The sequence below is a fragment of the Nipponia nippon genome, unplaced genomic scaffold, assembly GCF_047370975.1.
Source record: "Nipponia nippon isolate SJK-2023a ecotype South Korea unplaced genomic scaffold, ASM4737097v1 scaffold_22, whole genome shotgun sequence".
Classification (NCBI taxonomy): Eukaryota; Metazoa; Chordata; class Aves; order Pelecaniformes; family Threskiornithidae; genus Nipponia; species Nipponia nippon.
The window spans coordinates 5,803,329-5,821,020 of NW_028262339.1; the positions used below are offsets into that span (position 1 = coordinate 5,803,329).

Below are 17,692 nucleotides of genomic sequence, written 5' to 3' on the forward strand. Positions count from 1 at the left end.
GCTGATATACACTTATTTAAATAACTAAATAGGTTGTATATTTTTTAGCATAAAGGCTTTTATGGGGCATATTAAGTCATGATCCTAAGTCACATGATTTTGAGGCATTTAACTTAAGTGCCCAACTGAGTTTTATGTTAATTTAGCCTAGTTTAATTGTTTAAGAATTGTTTGGTAAAGGTTTTATTTTGTACCAAACCAAGATGACTTTGTGTGCTGCTCACTGACTTCTCTGAGAATGACAGAGACTAGTATGGAGTTGTTTTTATTTGATATTCGTTGCTTACATTTTTTAAATGAACAGTAAGTAGTGGTGTAGACATGTTTATAGTAAACAAAAGTGGGATATAAATCACTATTTTAAAATATATGCTGATACTACTATGAGCTGTTACAGCAGACCATGAATTAGTAATGCATACTTTGTCATTGATTTAGTTATGATGACTTTTACATTCCTCATTTAAAGAAAAAGAGGAACAAGTCTACTGGCACTTGAAGGCCACAGGGGAGATTCTAAACTAGGTTCGGAAGTTCAGGGCAGGGGAAGAGCCAACAGGATGGAACAGGGCATGGTCCAGTAACTGAGGAAGTGATAAAATGAGCTGTGTGGATTAGTCTTCTGAACTCTTCTTAACTAAAATGGTAGTTAACCATTGACCCTTTTGGAAGGGAGTCCCATGGTTATAGGTCAGCTGCATAAGGGCAGTTCTTCTGAGTGCTCTGTCAGTGTCAATGGGTAGTGATGATCTCTGTGAATATGAAGCTGACCCTGTTTGTGTCAGATCAGTCAGTAGTCTCTCTCATCCTTTCCATCCTTAGTGCGTAAGGAAAGAGTGCACAAAACAGTGTAAGTATAAAATCTTCCTTATGCTCTCCAGGTTTCTCATAGTTGGCAGTTCAAGGACTTTGAGGTAGAGGTTGTATCTGCAGTTTAATTACCACTGTACTTCTCCCTTGTGAATTTCTGATCACACTTTAAACTATCTTGTTGTGGTGGGTTATACTTGGCTGTGGGCCAAACTCCCACCCATCCGCTCACTCCCCCTCCTCAGTGGGGCAGGGGGAGAAAATAGGATGAGAAAGCCCGTGAGTCAAGATAAAGACAGGGAAATTGCTTACCAGTTACTGTCACAGGTAAAACAGGCTTGACTTGGGGAAAATTAATTTATTGCCAATTAAAATAGATTCAGGTGGTAAGAAACAGGAAGACAAACATTAAAACAACACCTTTCCTCCCCCCTTTCCCATGCTCAACTTCACTCCTTCACTCCAGACTCCTCTACCACCCACCACTCCCAGGGTGGTGCAGAGGAAATCAGGGAAGGGAGTTTACAGTCTGTACATAACAGTTGCTCTCTGCCGCTCCTTCCCTCTTGTACTTACTTTCCCCCTGCTCTGGCGTGGATTCTCTACAGTCCACAGTTCCTGTTAGGAAAATCTGCTCCATCATGGGCTCTTCCAGGGGAGACAGTCCTGTCAGGAAAACTCTGCTCTGGCATGGGTTCTCCATGGGTTCTCCATGGGCCACAGTTCCTTCAGGAAATATCTAACTGCTCCAGCATGGGTCCTACACAGGCTGCAGTGTGGATATCTACTCTAGCATCATGGAATACCTCCTTTTCTGAACTTGGTGTTCCTTCTGCTGTTTCTCACACTTTTTTTTTATCCACTTTTTTTTTCCCCTCCTTCTCTGCTTGTCCATTGTTTTTTTGCCCTTTCTTAAATATGTTTTCCCAAAGGTGCCACCAACTTCACTGATTGGCTCAACTTTGGCCTGCAGTGGGGCTATTGCCAAGCCAGCTGGAACCAGCTGTGTCTGGCCCAGGGCAGCCCCCGACTTCTTCTTATTGAGGCCACCCCTGCAGGTGTTGTCGTGTGTGTATGTGTGTCCGCTACCTAAACCTTGCCACGTATACCCCATACACTTGTAATCCTAAGAAAATTAATTTCACAACTGAATGATGGCTTTTGAAGGAGTACAGAAAGTACTTTAAAACTTCTGTCTCTAGTAATGTGCCTCATAGTCTGAATATTGAGGAAAAACAGTTTATAACAATTCTCTGATCATACGATCCCCTGTTAGTGACGGTCTGTAGTAAGATCAAAATTCTAATTTGGGCCCTATTTTTAATAACTTTTCTACATGGCACCATGAAATATAGAAATTGTACTGACCATTGCTACTCTGCTTCATTTGTACTATTTTCTAAATTTCTTTGAACTTTCCATCATCTGGTTCTGCTAATAAAACTTTTTCATGTAACAAGATTTTACTTATCAGCTTAATGCCTAGAAGATAAATACTCAGTCGCCGAAGTGAGCAGCTCCAGTGCCAGCACGATCCGCAGTGGAGCTCTCAATGGCAGTGTACAGGGGGTTTCCTGAACTAGGGGAACCTCAGGGGGAGCCACGAGAGAAGGAGCTTGCAGCTCATGCAACAGTGGCTGAGGAGACCTGGGCGGGGCCAGGAGCAATGGCCGCCAACCCACCCCCACACCCCCCCCCATATAAAAGAAGCCCCTAGGGAGCGCTAGCGACCAGGGCAGGCAAACAGGGCGTGGCGCATCAGCAAGGCCATAGCGCATCAGCAAGGGCATGGCGCGGCAGTTCACATGGAAGGGCGCTGAAGCTCTGCCAGCTTGACCGGGGAGCAATGGTATCTACCCATCAGAAGGCTATGTCCACTCTCAACTCTGCACCTGCCATGACTGACTCAGCTTCCCAGACAGAGCTCCAATGGGAACACACTGCTACCAAGGTGTCAGGCTGCAGGGTGTGCCCTACTCTTATGCCAGTACCAGATGGCGGTAGTGAGCACACCTGTGGGAGGTACGCCCAGGTAGAGGAACTCCTCCACTTAGTGACAGAGCTCTGGGAGGAAGTGAGTAGGTTGAGGAGGATCAGGGAGTCAGAGAGAGAGAGAGAGAGAGAGAGTACTGGAACCGCACCCTACCTTCCTTGGGACAGGCCCAACAGGCAGACAGGACCCATGATACGGAGGATTCCCTATCCTCTCTCCACCTGGCTGAACACAGTGACTTAAGGGATAGGGGGCAATGGCAACAAGTTCCTGCCCAGCACAGCAGGTGCATCTCCTCCGTGACTACCCCACCTTCCCAGGTGCCCTTGCATAATAGGTATGACACTCTGCAAGTGGAACCGAACAATGACGAGGATGATGGTTCATCTAGCTTGGAGGTGTCGCCAAGGTTAAGTCGGCCTACACCCTGCATCAAAACTTCTTCCATAAAGAAAAAAAGATGAATTATTGTCATAAGAGACTCTCTTCTGAGTGGAACAGAAGGCCCAATATGCAGACGGGACCGACTTCTTAGGGAAGTCTGCTGCCTCCCTGGGGCCTGGGTTAAAGATGTGAAGAGAAAACTTCCTGTCCTGGTATGGCCCTCGGATTATTATCCATTATTGCTTTTTCATGTAGGCAGCGATGAAGTTGCAACAAGAAGTCCAAGGGCAATCAAGCGAGACTTCAGGGCCTTGGGACGACTGGTTAAGGGATCAGGAGCACAAGTAGTGTTCTCCTCTATCAGTTGCAGGGAATGATGAGGGAAGAAACAGGCAGACCCAGCTGATCAATACCTGGCTCCGTGGCTGGTGTCGACAGGAAAATTTTGGGCTTTTTGATCATGGGTTGGTCTACATGACAGGTCTACAGGCCTGATGGCAACAGATGGGGTACACCTGTCTCAAAGGGAGAAAAGGATCTTTGCACAGGAGTTAGCAGGGATCATTGAAAGAGCTTTAAATTAGATTTGAAGGGGGAAAGGGGTAAAACCAGGCTCACTAGAGATAAACCTGGGGGCGGCAGGCCAATGTTTGAGGGACGGTGTGCTAGCGAGGTCCTTCAGTCTGCCATCTCAGTGGAGGCAGGGGATGGAGATCCACGCAGCAGAAAAGATACAAGGGTTATTGATGTGTCAGAAACCATGGAAGTGCCTGAGAAGAGTCACATAGGAATTAGGGCTTCTCCCCCCCAAAAAAGTGGCGGGATCAACAGCCCAACTGAAGTACATCTACACCAATGCATGCAGCATGGGCAACAAACGGGAGTTGGAAGCCATTGTGCAGCTGGAAAACTATGATGTACTTGCAATCACAGAAACATAGTGGGATGACTCACACAACTGGAGTGCTACAATGGATGGCTATAAACTCTTCAGAAGGGATAGGCAAGGAAGGAGAGGCAATGGGGTAGCCCTGTATGTTAGGGAGTGTTTTGATTGTATAGAGCTTGACGCTGGTGATGGTCGAGCGTTTATGGGTAAGAATCAGGGGAAAGGCCAACAAGGCAGGTATCATGGTGGGAGTCTGTTATAGACCACCCAACCAGGATGAAGGGGCAGACGACGTATTCCATAAGCAGTTGGGAGAAGTCTCACAATCGCTAGCCCTTGTTCTCGTGGGGGACTTCAACTTACCAGATATCTGTCGGAAATACAATAGAGGAGAAGAAACAGCCTAGGAGGTTTCTGGAATGTGTGGAAGGTAACTTCTTGACACAGCTGGTGAGGGAGCCAATGAGGGACGGTGCCCCGCTGGACCTGTTGTTTGTGAACAGAAAAGGACTTGTGGGTGATGTGATGGTTGGAGGCCATCTTGGTCACAGCAATCATGAAATGATAGAGTTTTTGATTCTCGTAGAAATAAGGAGGGTGGTTAGAAGAACTGCTACCTTGGACTTCCAGAGGGCAGACTTTGGCCTGTTTAGGGGCCTGGTTGAAAGAGTCCCTTCAGAGGCAGTTCTGAAGGGCAAAGGAGTCTAGGAAGGCTGGACATTCTTCAAGAAGGAAATCTTACAGGCGCAGGAGCAGGCCGTCCCCATATGCTGAAAGACAAGCCGGTGGGGAAGAAAACTGGCCTGGCTGAACAGAGAGCTTTGGCTGGAACTCAGCAATAAAAAGAGAGTTTATGACCTTCGGAAGAAGGGACAGGAAACTCAGGAGGACTACAAAGATGTCGTGAGGTTATGCAGGGAGAAAATTAGAAGGGCCAAAGCCCAACTAGAACTTAATCTGGCTACTGCCATAAAAGACAATAAAAAATGTTTCTATAGATACATTAACAACAGAAGGAGGGCTAAGGAGAATCTCCATCCTTTATTGGATGCAGGGGGAAACATTGTGACAAAGGATGAGGAGAAGGCTGAGGTACTTAATACCTTCTTTGCCTCAGTCTTTAATAGTCAGACCAGTTGTTCTCAGGGTACCCATCGCCCTGAGCTGGAAGACAGGGATGGGGAGCAGAATGAAGCCCCCATAATCCAAGGGGAAATGGTTAGTGACCTGCTACACCACTTAGACACACACAAGTCTATGGGGCCAGATGGGATCCACCCAAGGGTACTGAGGGAGCTGGCGGAAATGCTCACCAAGCTGCTTCGAATCATTTATCAGCAGTCCTGGCTAACCGGGGAGGTCCCAGTTGACTGGAGGTTAGCAAATGTGATGCCCATCTACAGGAAGGGCCAGAAGGAGGATCCAGAGACCTACAGGCCTGTCAGTCTGACCGCACTGATGGGGAAGGTCAGTGCCATCACTCAGCATGTACAGGGCAACAACGTGATCAGGCCCAGTCAGCATGGGTTTAGGAAAGGCAGGTCCTGCTTCACTAACCTGATCTCCTTCTATGACAAGGTGACCCGCTTAGTGGATGAGGGGAAGGCTGTGGCTGTTGTCTACTTGGACTTTAGCAAGGCCTTTGACACGGTTTCCCACAGCATTCTCCTGGAGAAGCTGGCTGCTCACAGCTTGGATGGGTGCACTCTGCGCTGGGTTAAAAACTGGCTGGATGGCCGAGCCCAGAGAGTGGTGGTGAATGGAGTCAAATCCAGTTGGCAGCTGGTCACGAGTGGTGATCCCCAGGGCTCAGTGTTGGGGCCGGTCCTGTTCAACATCTTCATTGATGATCTGGATGAGGGGATTGAGTGCACCCTCAGGAAGTTTGCAGGTGACACCAAGTTGGGTGGAAGTGTCGATCTGCTGGAGGGTAGGAAGGCCCTACAGAGGGATCTGGACAGGCTGGATCGTTGGGCCGGGGCCAACTGTATGAGATTCAACAAGGCTATGTGCCGAGTCCTGCACTTGGGTCACAACAACCCCATGCATCGCTACAGGCTTGGGGAGGAGTGGCTGGAGAGCTGCCTGGCGGAAAAGGACCTGGGGGTGTTGGTTGACAGCCGCCTGAACATGAGCCAGCAGTGTGCCCAGGTGGCCAAGAAGGTCAATGGCATCCTGGCTTGTATCAGGAATAGTGTGGCGAGCAGGACCAGGGAGGTGTTAGTGCCCCTGTACTCGGCACTGGTGAGGCCGCACCTCGAGTACTGTGTTCAGTTTTGGGCCCCTCACTACAAGAAGGACATCGAGGTGCTGGAGCATGTCCAGAGAAGGGCAACGAAGCTGGTGAAGGGTCTAGAGAACAAGTCTTATGAGGAACGGCTGAGGGAGCTGGGGTTGTTTAGTCTGGAGAAGAGGAGGCTGAGGGGAGACTTTATTGCTCTCTACAACTATCTGAAAGGAGGTTGTAGTGAGGTGGGGGTCAGTCTCTTCTCCCAAGTAACAAGTGATAGGACGAGAGGAAATGTGGTCAAGTTGTGCCAGGGGAGGTTTAGATTGGATAGTAGGAATAATTTCTTCACGGAGAGAGTGGTTAGGCATTGGAACAGACTGCCCAGGAAAGTGGTACAATCACAGTCCCTGGAAGTATTCAAAAAACGTGTGGATGTGGTGCTTAGGGACATGGTTTAGAGGTGGACCAGGCAGTTAGGTTAATAGGTTGGACTCGATGATCTCAGATGTCCTTTCCAACCTTAACAATTTTATGATTCTATGGTTTAGTGGTGGACTTGGCAGTGTTAGTTTTGCATTTGGACTTGATCTTAAAGGTCTTTTCCAACCTCAGTGATTCTATGATTTCTATGAAACAAGAGGATCTGAAACTTACTGCAATTTAAGGGCCCTTTACAATGAGGGTATAACTGATGCATCAAGAACTATTTTTAGGACTTGGTGTTGCCTGGTTTTCCTGGCTCTGTGTGTTTTATATATGTTGAAATATTGAATGTCTAGGGGATCGAAATGTTATCCCAGTCTTTAAGAACAAAACTTTGTGGAATTTTAAAGATAATTCTAATAAAACAGAAGTGAAACATTTTGGGCTTTCTGATTATAGCATCTCAAAAGGAAACAACATTCTCCTGAGATAAAAAGAGATTTGAGAAAGTTACTATTATCTTATATGAAAGTATATGGTTTGAGAGCAGCCCTGCAGAGAAGGACTTGGGCATACTGGTGGATGAAGAATTAGGAGCCGGTAATGTTCACTCGCATCCCAGAAAGCCACTCATGTCCTGGGCTGCATAAAAAGAAGCGTGGCCAGCAGGTCGAGGGAGGTGATTCTCCCCCTCTACTCCGCTCTGGTGAGACCCCACCTGGAGTACTGCATCCAGCTCTGGGGCCCCCAGTACAAGAAAGACATGGACCTGTTGGAGCAGTTCCAGAGGAGGGCCACGACAGTGATCAGAGGGCTGGAGAGAGTTGGGGTTGTCCAGCCTGGAGAAAAGAAGGCTCCGGGGACACCTTATTATAGCTTTTCAATATATAAAGCGGGCTTATATGAAAGCTGGAGAGAGACTTTTTGCCAGGGCCTGTAGTGACAGGAGAAGGGGCAATGGTTTTAAACTGAAAGAGGGTAGATTTAGATTGGACATAAGGAAGAAATTATTTACGATGGGGGTGGTGAGACACTGGAACAGGTTGCCCAGAGAAGTTGTGGATTCCCCATCACTGGAAGTGTTCAAAGTCAGGTTGGACAGGGCTTTGAGAAACCTGATCTAGTGAAAGATGTCCCTGCCCATGGTAGAAGGGTTGGAACTATATGATCTTTAAAGGCTGACCATTCTACAGTTCTATTACTTGTAGTCAGTTAGAAACCTATGTTTTCTTTCTTATTACATGTTCAGATGCAAGCAAAAATAGTTTTTCTTTGGCAATTTATTAATTTGAAAATCATATTTCTTGCTATATGAACCACTACAAATGAGAATGAGTGGCTGTAGTACAGCCTTCAGACAAAGAAAAACTTGAACTGCAAGTATACCTAGCTGCTGCTTGATTTGTAACTGCATTTATAATGCTTTTTGTGCTCTGCAAGGCATTTTAAAAGGTAGTTACCAATTTGAACTTAATTATGTAGTCTTTTTCCATCATATTTTTTTAAAATGACTAAAGCATTTTACTTAATTGTGCAAATTTAAATGTTATGATTATGCTTTATAGGCAGAAAGTAAAATTGACTGTGGTTATACATGAACAGTATTATTTTACCTTTTTCAACTTTAACTTTTTAGATTCAGTAGCAGTTGGTTTTATTCTGTGAGGATGCCTTAAAACAGAATTAAGATTCATTAAAACTAAATAAATTAATTGCATGCAAACTAAACTCATTTTCATTGTGCCCAAGAACCAGATTTCTCATCTCTTTTCTTCATAATAAAATATTACTGAGACTATTATAATTAAAAAAAAAAAAGTAAGACTTGATCAAGAACTGGTATTTGAACATGTGTTCAAGTTTCTGTGGAAAATTAGAACCAACTTTGCAGGGGAGTGCCTTTTAACTGGAAGAGGTTAGCATTTCTATAATACTCCTAACTTTGACAACACAGATTATGAATGCAGACTGACCTCCTTGAGAAGGTTAAATCATCACAAAAGTTAAATTTGCCAGAAGGTACTGTGGAACTCTTCTAAGATTTTCATGGAAAATGAAAGTCTGGAGGTGGGACAAGCTGCTGAAGGAATTGTACATCTTGTTTTTAATAGAGTTATCATTACATCTTCAGCATTACTAATTTTATATACTGTTTTTATTATTCTTTAAGACTAATAATAAGACTTTCCTGATATGATTGCTATTTGTGTCTTTTGGATCTCTGTCATACATGGGCTGCTCTGTGAGCTTTCATTGTTCCTGGAGACATTTCTCTTTGGTCGCTGCCACTAATCTAAGGATGGATGTTGTTTTTTTGCAACTGATTTTTTTTTTTTTAGATATTGTTTTTAAGCATGCTAGTGATGTGTATATTTTATTGTCATTTAAATGAAGTGTACTATAACTGGTAACTAATCCAGAAATTTATTTTGGAATTAGCTAACATTAGTGAGAATTTTAATCAGGCAACCCTCTAAATATCATTTTAGAAATGAATATGCATATTATAGCATGCTAAAATAAAGATAATAGACATTTATCACCAATGTACTGTTGTAATGTTCATATGTTTCTTCACTTGTATTCACAACTGTCAGTTATTGGGGTTTTTTTAACTGAGTAGAACTTGTGTAACACTATTTTAGTGGGTTGAAACTGTCAAATAGCTTACATGACACTTTATCAGAGCAACTAATATTCACCGGAAGGAATTTTTCTGTGCAAGTTGGATTAAAAAACTGAGGAAGGGTAAAAAGTATATTTAATATATTATCTGCTTTAAAGAGTATCCCTTCTATTGCTGTGACCTTTGCATATCATTTTTCTTGTGTTGTACTAAAAAGGAATGTTAGAAGAATATTGTCACTACCATGTGTTTTTATAAACACTTGAAGTCAAAGATACCTGTAAGTGCAGAGGGAAGCGATATTTCCTTCGGGTGACAACACAGGTTAGGGAAAACGAATGCTTTGAAGAATTTTAGTCAACCACCACTAATGTTTTCACTGACTTCTTCCTCCTGGGGTAAGGGAATTATGTTTACTGTTCTGCAGAGAGCAACAAAGTAGCAAAAGTATAATACTGTTAGGTAACATTGCTCTTTGAGACCCGATTTAGGGTTTTAACAAGCAAGTTTTACTTTTGATGTTCAGTGTAGCAATGGTTAAAACAGTTCTTCTGGCTTAAGCAAACTAGTTTTAGAAACTACTATTATGAAAGCAACCTTATGCAAAATGTGAAAGTGTTCCACTACTTTTCAGAGTGTTTTTTTTTTCTTTTTCCAGTGCAATGTAATATGCTTTATACCCTAATTTGAATAAGGTGCACTAAGCTGTATGTGTTAGAATTTAATGTATCTTTATTAATATATAATGATATATTGCCTTCTTAAAGCATACAGCTCTTGTCCGGAGTAGAATTTTGAGTATGTACTTGTTTAATGTTATGTTTGTATCTGTGTACAGAAAGCATAGAAACAATGTTGGACCAAGCAAACCTATTTCTCAGCCACGAAGAAACATTGTAGGCTGCAGAATACAGCATGGCTGGAAAGAAGGGAGTGGACCTGTAACACAATGGAAGGGCACAGTTCTTGATCAAGTTCCTGTAAATCCCTCTCTCTATCTTATAAAGTATGATGGATTTGATTGTGTTTATGGACTAGAACTGCACAAAGATGAAAGAGTTTCAGCACTTGAAGTCCTTCCAGACAGAGTTGGTAAGAGGTTTTTTCCTATATGCGCATGTGTTGTCAGAACATTTAAATTTTATGAAATTACTTTTCATCACATGGCAGATAATCTAAATGTTCTGTCTAATTTTTCTTGATTTCACAAAGATTTGATGATACCAGAGAGCATAGTGCTGTCTTTTGTCTTTAAACAGTATGCAGTAAATTCTGTATTTTTTCTTGTTTAGAGTCTTATCCCTAACAAGCTTATGTACATGTAACATTGATATTTCTATTAAATTTTAAACTCTGAGCCCGCTGAGAAATGTCCTGGCTATGTTGTCTCGTGTGTGTTTGACAGTAATTATGTGTTTGGTTGTTTGTTGTTTTTTTTTTTCATGTGCTTTCCCTAGGTATTAATACAAATGGAGGGAAAAAAGCATTTTATAAGTGAAATAACTTGACTAGTAACAAGGCTTTATTGGTTTTCAGAATTAGCACTGAATTGTTAAACTGCAGGTTTTTCCAAACTGTAAAGTTCAAAGTTTACCCTAGTAATTACTTATTTCTGAATGGAATAAGTTCTTGTTTTTCCTGACTGCAGAGATCAGTAGCAGTCTCTAGAACGGGGTTAGGGGGAACCAAACCAAACACCACCTTCATTAATAACTTCATACAGCTGCTCTGTGATTTAACCTCTCTTCTTCCCCTCCCCCCACAATACAAATATTTAAAATACAGACACTGTTCTTTGCTATGGCCTATATTGGTCTCCCTTTACCTTGCATTATGATAGTTTGATTAATTGGGGGGGTACAATGATGGAAAATGTCAGTAAGAGTGTTAACATGTTAAAATAATTCTTCAAGTTCTGCAGTTCTTTGGTCTTCAACACTCTGGAATGGGCAGTATTTGTTTTGTATGTGAATTGACTAACTTTCAAACAAATTTATTCATTAATCTGGATAAAGATTATTTGTTACAAAGACTTATTTCTGTACTTTTGAATGGACATACTTATGAACTGCTACCATTTCAGCTTCATCTCGAATTAGTGATGCCCACCTGGCAGACACAATGATTGGCAAAGCTGTGGAACATATGTTTGAGACAGAGGATGGCTCAAAAGATGAATGGAGGGGGATGGTCTTGGCTCGAGCTCCTATTATGAACACATGGTTTTATATTACCTACGAGAAAGATCCTGTCTTGTACATGTACCAACTCTTAGATGACTATAAAGAAGGTGACCTTCGCATTATGCCTGATTCCAGTAAGTAGGCCAGTTACTTTTTTCTTCTGGAAAGCGGCATCTCTCTTTGTATTATTGTTTGGTTTATGGTTTATGTATGGAAAAGAGTAGACAAACAAGGATCTTTTTAAGTATCAAAACTAACAAAGGTTACAGTACAACAGAAAATACATCTGTATTAAACAACTTCTGAAATATTTTACTTGAATCAGTGGTGAAATATGCAATAAATACTGGAAAATCCTTTTCCATAATAATTCCTAATTCTGATAAAGATATACATACTATTGTGGAAGAGATTACACTTAGATTTTTTTAACAGAAACTGACAAACTAGAATCCTTCCACTGTTATTTTCTTATAGAAGTGTCACAAATCAAGAGCCATCTCAAGGAGCTGTATTTCTGAAGCAGTTCTTATAAGAATAATGTTTTGGGGCTAACTAAAATAGTCAGATTAATTTAGTTTGGGTAGGCATCTTCAGTTTGGAAAGCTTTTTAATAGTTTCTTGGAGGAAAGAAGCACTAATCTTTTGAAAACTCATTTTCTCTCACATGTTTAAATACATAAACAAGAAAAATTTTTCAATAGGTTAGGAGGGATATTTTTTCTTCCTTTCTTGAAGTGAAAGTTATTGGGTTTTTCCTATAAATATAGAAGGATTTTCACAGAATCAGTATTGTTCAAGAGATTTGGATAGCTAGTACAAAAAAAGAAGAAAAAAGTTTGTCAAGAATATTGTACTCTTATTTCTCTCCTGCACCTCAAAAGCACTTCTCTGACAGAGAGGCAATTTTGGCTTTAAAGTAAATTATTAATTAGATAACTAGTGTTTGGCTATGCAATGCACTACATAAATACTGATAACAAATAGTCTGATGGCTGAATAAACAAGTGGCGCTTATTTGCATAACCTCTGTAGTAATCCTATGTTTTTAGATTTTTTCCAGCCTAACAAAAAGCAACATATCTGTGGCTTGAAGAGAGTGAGCCACAAATGTTAATGGAAAAAGTGACCTTCCTATTCCTAAAGAAACAAATAAAGCAAGCTCTTTCAGAGTTGGCACCTCCAAATGCCTTGCAATTCCTTTTTAAATTCTGCTTTGCTTTCTTCCATCTTAGAAAAATAAGCTTAAAGGCTTATGCTTTCCATATTTAAGAATTATGTCTTTAATGTGATCTTTTTTTCCTGAGACTATCTACTACTTACCTCTGTTTCTAAGACACTCTGAACTATGAGCTATCTTCCCTGAATTTGGATCTTTTACAGACAATGTGAATTGTGTCCTTGAGGATACTTCTGGGTAGATTTTGCTAGAAAGCAAATAATATAGTTAGACTTCTCAACAGTATCCATTCTAGTGTGAAATCAGAAGCCCCTTTTAACAGCATTATTGATTAAGGAGGTTACACTTAGCTTGGAAGATGTGGTTTTGTTGCAATGGCATGTTTGCATTGACATTTTGGATAAAGCGTGTGGGGGGAGGGAGTTCTAGCACACCTGCCTTTCTGTTAAAGAGACTCAGTGCCTTATTCTGCTGGGGGCTTAAATTCAATTATCTACAAACATGTTCTGTAATTGGTGTGTAAACCTTCATGTCAAAAGATTTACTTTTCTAACCAATTGAAGTGCTATTTTTTACTTCATAAAATTGAAGATGGTATTACCTAAAAAAAAAAATTCTGTGACTGTACTTTCTAGAAGCATAGCAATAGTTAGGTACTTGTCTGAACAACTCAACTTGTTTTAGACATACTCTGCATTTTAAACTTGTGATTGTTTCTTAACTTTTAAAGACGACTCTGCAGTTTTGTATATTGGAAAAAATCCATAAATGTCTACCAAAGTACATTGTATTTTCATATTACAGATGATTCACCTCCTGCAGAACGGGAACCAGGTGAAGTTGTGGACAGCCTGGTAGGCAAACAAGTGGAATATGCCAAAGAAGATGGCTCAAAACGGACTGGCATGGTCATTCATCAAGTTGAAGCCAAACCATCTGTCTATTTCATCAAGTTTGATGATGATTTCCATATTTATGTCTATGATTTGGTGAAGACATCCTAGACATCATCATGAACTTCTGCCAAATTTGTGGAACTATTAAATGTAAAATTTGTAGACACAAAGACTTGACTGTTTTTCAGTTAAATGAAAGCTTAAATGTCCCTGCGAACCCACAATCTCTGCCAGCAAAACTGTTTTGTTCTGAATAATACAAATTTATGTGAACGTGACACATTTTGCATAAGAGAACTCCTTTTCTTGAAGGAAGTCCGATATATTTGGGTGGGAGGGAGTTAAAAGCAAAGAACAGCTGCAAATTCAAGCTGTGTGAAGTCAATCTAGTATTGTAATCTAGATTTTTTCATAGATTTTAACTTTTTCTTCAACCTTGCACTCACCTGTTCAACTGCCACATGCAAGTGTAGTTTGCTATTTTCGATATGCCTTCTTTTGTAACATTAAATCTAATTTCTTGGCTACTGGCAGTCCTTGTTTTCTGGGTTGGGACAGAGGTGACTATTCTGAAAGGTTTAAACAGTTTGTGCAGCAGTAAGGAGTGCCTAACCCAAGTAACATCAATCTACTGTGTTTCTACACTTTATTTCAAATTAAGCTTTTTAAGAACTTGCAGTACATAGAAATACTTGTGCATTTTTACTAGTCACAGGGCAGTAGGATATCAAGTGTTTGACTTATGCACCTTTCAGTGAAAAGGCTTTAAACTATAAAAATATATTTAATCTGTTTAACCAGTTAATTAGAAAATGCAGGTTAAGGACCTGTTGTAGGACAAGTTGTAGGAACCAGTAAAATACACACAACAAAGCTGCCTTTAATCCCAAATGTTGTACTCTGTTTTGTTATACACATTCTTAGCAGAACCCAAGTGCTTGGTGCCACAAGTTTAACAGTATATATGATACTTAAGATGACTTTAGACTACGCATTGGCAATCAGTAGTCTCTCATTTAATATCAGAACCTAGCAACCTGGATGTTTGTTTGTGGACTTAGAAACCTGATTGTAGTTAATCTTTTACACGATAAATAATACAATCTTATGGGGGTGGGGGGGTCCTTTTACACTGAAGACCTCCTTTAGAGAAGGAGAAGTATTTGTTGCCTTCTGCTCAGTCTGCTGTATTCCTTTGGTTTGTTTTGGGTTTTGCTATTGTTTTTAACCATTTTGGTTCAAGAAGGCATCTTCTCAATGTATTCTTTTTCTGGCTTTTCCACATAAGGAGTGTCCAGACAAATCTACAGTTTAAACCTGTTGTTGCCTTTTGTGGTGTCCTTGCTTTGAGGTATGCTGTTAACATGAATTTCATTCTATGAACACTAGAGTTCTGCATGCCAGTAGTGTACTATCTAATGGGAGCTATAGACGGTCTCAATGGTTCAGTCATCTGCATTAGATTGTGGATGTAAATAGCAGCCCACAACAGCAGAATCCTTTCACAGTTTTAATCTTGCAAGATAGTTGTAAATCAAGGTTAGGGTATTTGTTATTTTTTAAGTGTAGCAACTTTTAAAAGCATCAGAATTGTAACAAGGATCAGCACAGCAACAAAATTGTCATGTTAAAGCAGAGCTCTACAAGCTTCAAAGCACTGCTTCACAGAAATACAGTATGTGAAGAATGTGAATACATGATGGAAAGAAGGAATACATAGATATCCAACCTTATGCTGTTAGTGGAAGGATGCAGGAGAGGTACTGTTAATCAGAGATCAGAGGTCTGACCTCTATTGTGGATATTCTTGATATCAAAGACTCAGTGGTTTAAGCCCCTTTCTGTCCATTTTTTTGGCCTGATTCCGTATTTTAGCCTTAAGGCTTGTGCCTCATTATGCTGTTAAATGGTAATACTGTATAAATATGGTATCTTAATTCTTTGTCCCTTGCTGCTATATTACATTATGTCCTGTATTTCATCATGGGCAACTAAAGGCAGGCTATTGTCTTTCAGTTCACAGCTTCTCAATCTAGTCTTTAAGCACTAAGTACCCGAGTCAGTAAATTTTCATTGTGTTTTGAATAAAGTGAGCAGATTTGCAACACAGTGCTTTCATCCTGCAGATCTGTTATGTGCTTTCTATTGACTCTTAAGAGTCCTGCATGTAAATCTCAAAGCTGAGCCTGGCTCCATGAGCCCAAGTTGATATTTGTGGCACAAAGATGAGTGTATTGATTACACACAAAATACATGAATAACTTAGTACAATAAATTTTGGGTTTCACATCTAAGGAATACAAGGTTTGTTTTGAAATATTTGAGGTTTAGGTCTGCTGGAACATTTTTAGCATTAGGCTTGCATTTGTGGGTTTTATGCAAGTCACTCTAATACACCACATATTTTGCTAATTAGAATATAATCTATACACTGTCAAATTTTATGGTTATTTTTAGATGTCCCCATTGTCTGTTGCATGGGTTTTTTCTTTTAATCTTTTTTCTTAAGATTGGGGGGGGGGGTGTTTTTGGTTTTGTGGTTGTTTTTTTTAATAGCTTAAACCACCTTTTTGAGACTTGAGACTAATTCCACTCCCTGCCATCTGCTTTGGGCTTTGTTTTAGGCTCATGTTTCAGATCTGCATGCAGTGCTGGCATTACCCTAGTAATTACATGTTGGTCCCTTGTTCTAGGGGTTCAACATTACTTTCCAAATTTATCATAGGGCTTGTGATGGCACAAGCCATGGATCTTTGTATAAAAGTTATTGGCCTCTCTCATTTACCTGCTGTAGTATTGTTGTATATTGTGTGTGTGCATGATGTCAGGCTGCCATGTAAAACTTTTTAAAAAGGAAAAAAAATCTTAAATGCAGACCATCCTTTTTTGCATGCTTAGAAGTTTAGAACGTTCAATGTAACAAACTGAAGTTGCATGTTATAATGTTTAGGTTTGGGTTTTGTTCTGTTTTTATTTTGTGTTCAGTTTTTTGTGAATTTGCTTATTGTGCTGTTTGAATGGTTGTTAGTAGGATTAAATGCACTGGTGAGGCGAACATAGTGCCAATGGAAGGTAATTTTCCAGTTGTATGTGTCATACAGCATTTGAAGGGACCACATATTCTGTTCAAGAATAAATAAAATACCAATCAATAAGTAAAACACTACATTTTTTTCTTTTGAGTGCCAAACCCTAAACTAAGTTGGACTACATAAACACTGAAATACTTTGGGGAAAATCCTATTTATTGTAATAGGTATAAGCCTTCTTTAAATGAATTATTTAAAAATGGAGGCTTTATCTTCAGATAGAATAGATTACAGTTGCTTCAGGGAAAAAGAATTATGGTAAAAGCAGTTTCTGGTTCCTTGAAAATGCTGTGCTTTTTGTATTTTACATCATTAGTGCAATTTGGATGGTTCTTGGTATGTGTATAGTTCAAAGGTCTTCGTGTTCACATTTTACAATTAGGTAATGACTTCATCTTTAGAGCTTGGTTTCATTATTTTTATTTTATTTCTCTGCATTTAGAAGTATGAACACTTTAAATCTGTTACTTAATTCTGTAAGTAATTTTTATAATTATGATGTAACTCTATCCTTAAAACATTTAAAATAAATCCTTTATGTGCAACTCATGACTGTAAATTTTATTCTCATGAGCAAAATGTAGTGATGTGACTTCAGACTGTGAAGAATCAGTTTCTTCAGTATTTTAATTCAAAAGGACTTAGTATTTTAAAGTTGAGCCATGTATGCTGGTATAATACTTTCCCCTATGAAATAAGTTTGCTTGCTAAGTCAAATATTTTTTTTCTTTTTTTTTTGCCAAGTAAGTATGAATGTCAATAAGATGGAATTTGACTGAGGTAAAGCATAATGCTTAAATTGTATTTCACCAAAAGCAGAAAAATTCCTCCTCAGGGGTTTATGCAACTCTGTGAGGGAGCCTCTTATTTCCAGAACACACTATAGCTCACACTGTTATCAGTAGTTCAGCAGCGGGGAACAGTAGAAGTGTTTGTCAGTGTTTAGCTGATACATTTGTCTGCTTTGAATTGATGTGCTTAACTAAAAT

At 40.2% G+C, this 17,692-nt stretch overlaps 1 protein-coding gene across 6 annotated transcripts in view; it reads left to right on the top strand.

The window, feature by feature from the left end:
- LOC104010302 (spindlin-Z) overlaps positions 1 to 17,252 on the top strand; it is a 97,945-nt gene extending 80,693 nt beyond the window's left edge. For all 6 annotated transcript variants that reach the window (XM_087760376.1, XM_087760373.1, XM_087760377.1 and 3 more), the window contains 3 exons: positions 10,194 to 10,447; positions 11,439 to 11,672; positions 13,523 to 17,252. In XM_087760376.1, the coding sequence (XP_087616502.1) occupies positions 10,194 to 10,447; positions 11,439 to 11,672; positions 13,523 to 13,722 (688 nt within the window). In that variant the 3' untranslated portion in view covers positions 13,723 to 17,252. The remainder of the gene's footprint in view (positions 1 to 10,193; positions 10,448 to 11,438; positions 11,673 to 13,522) is intronic.
- The last annotated feature ends 440 nt before the right edge of the window (positions 17,253 to 17,692 follow it).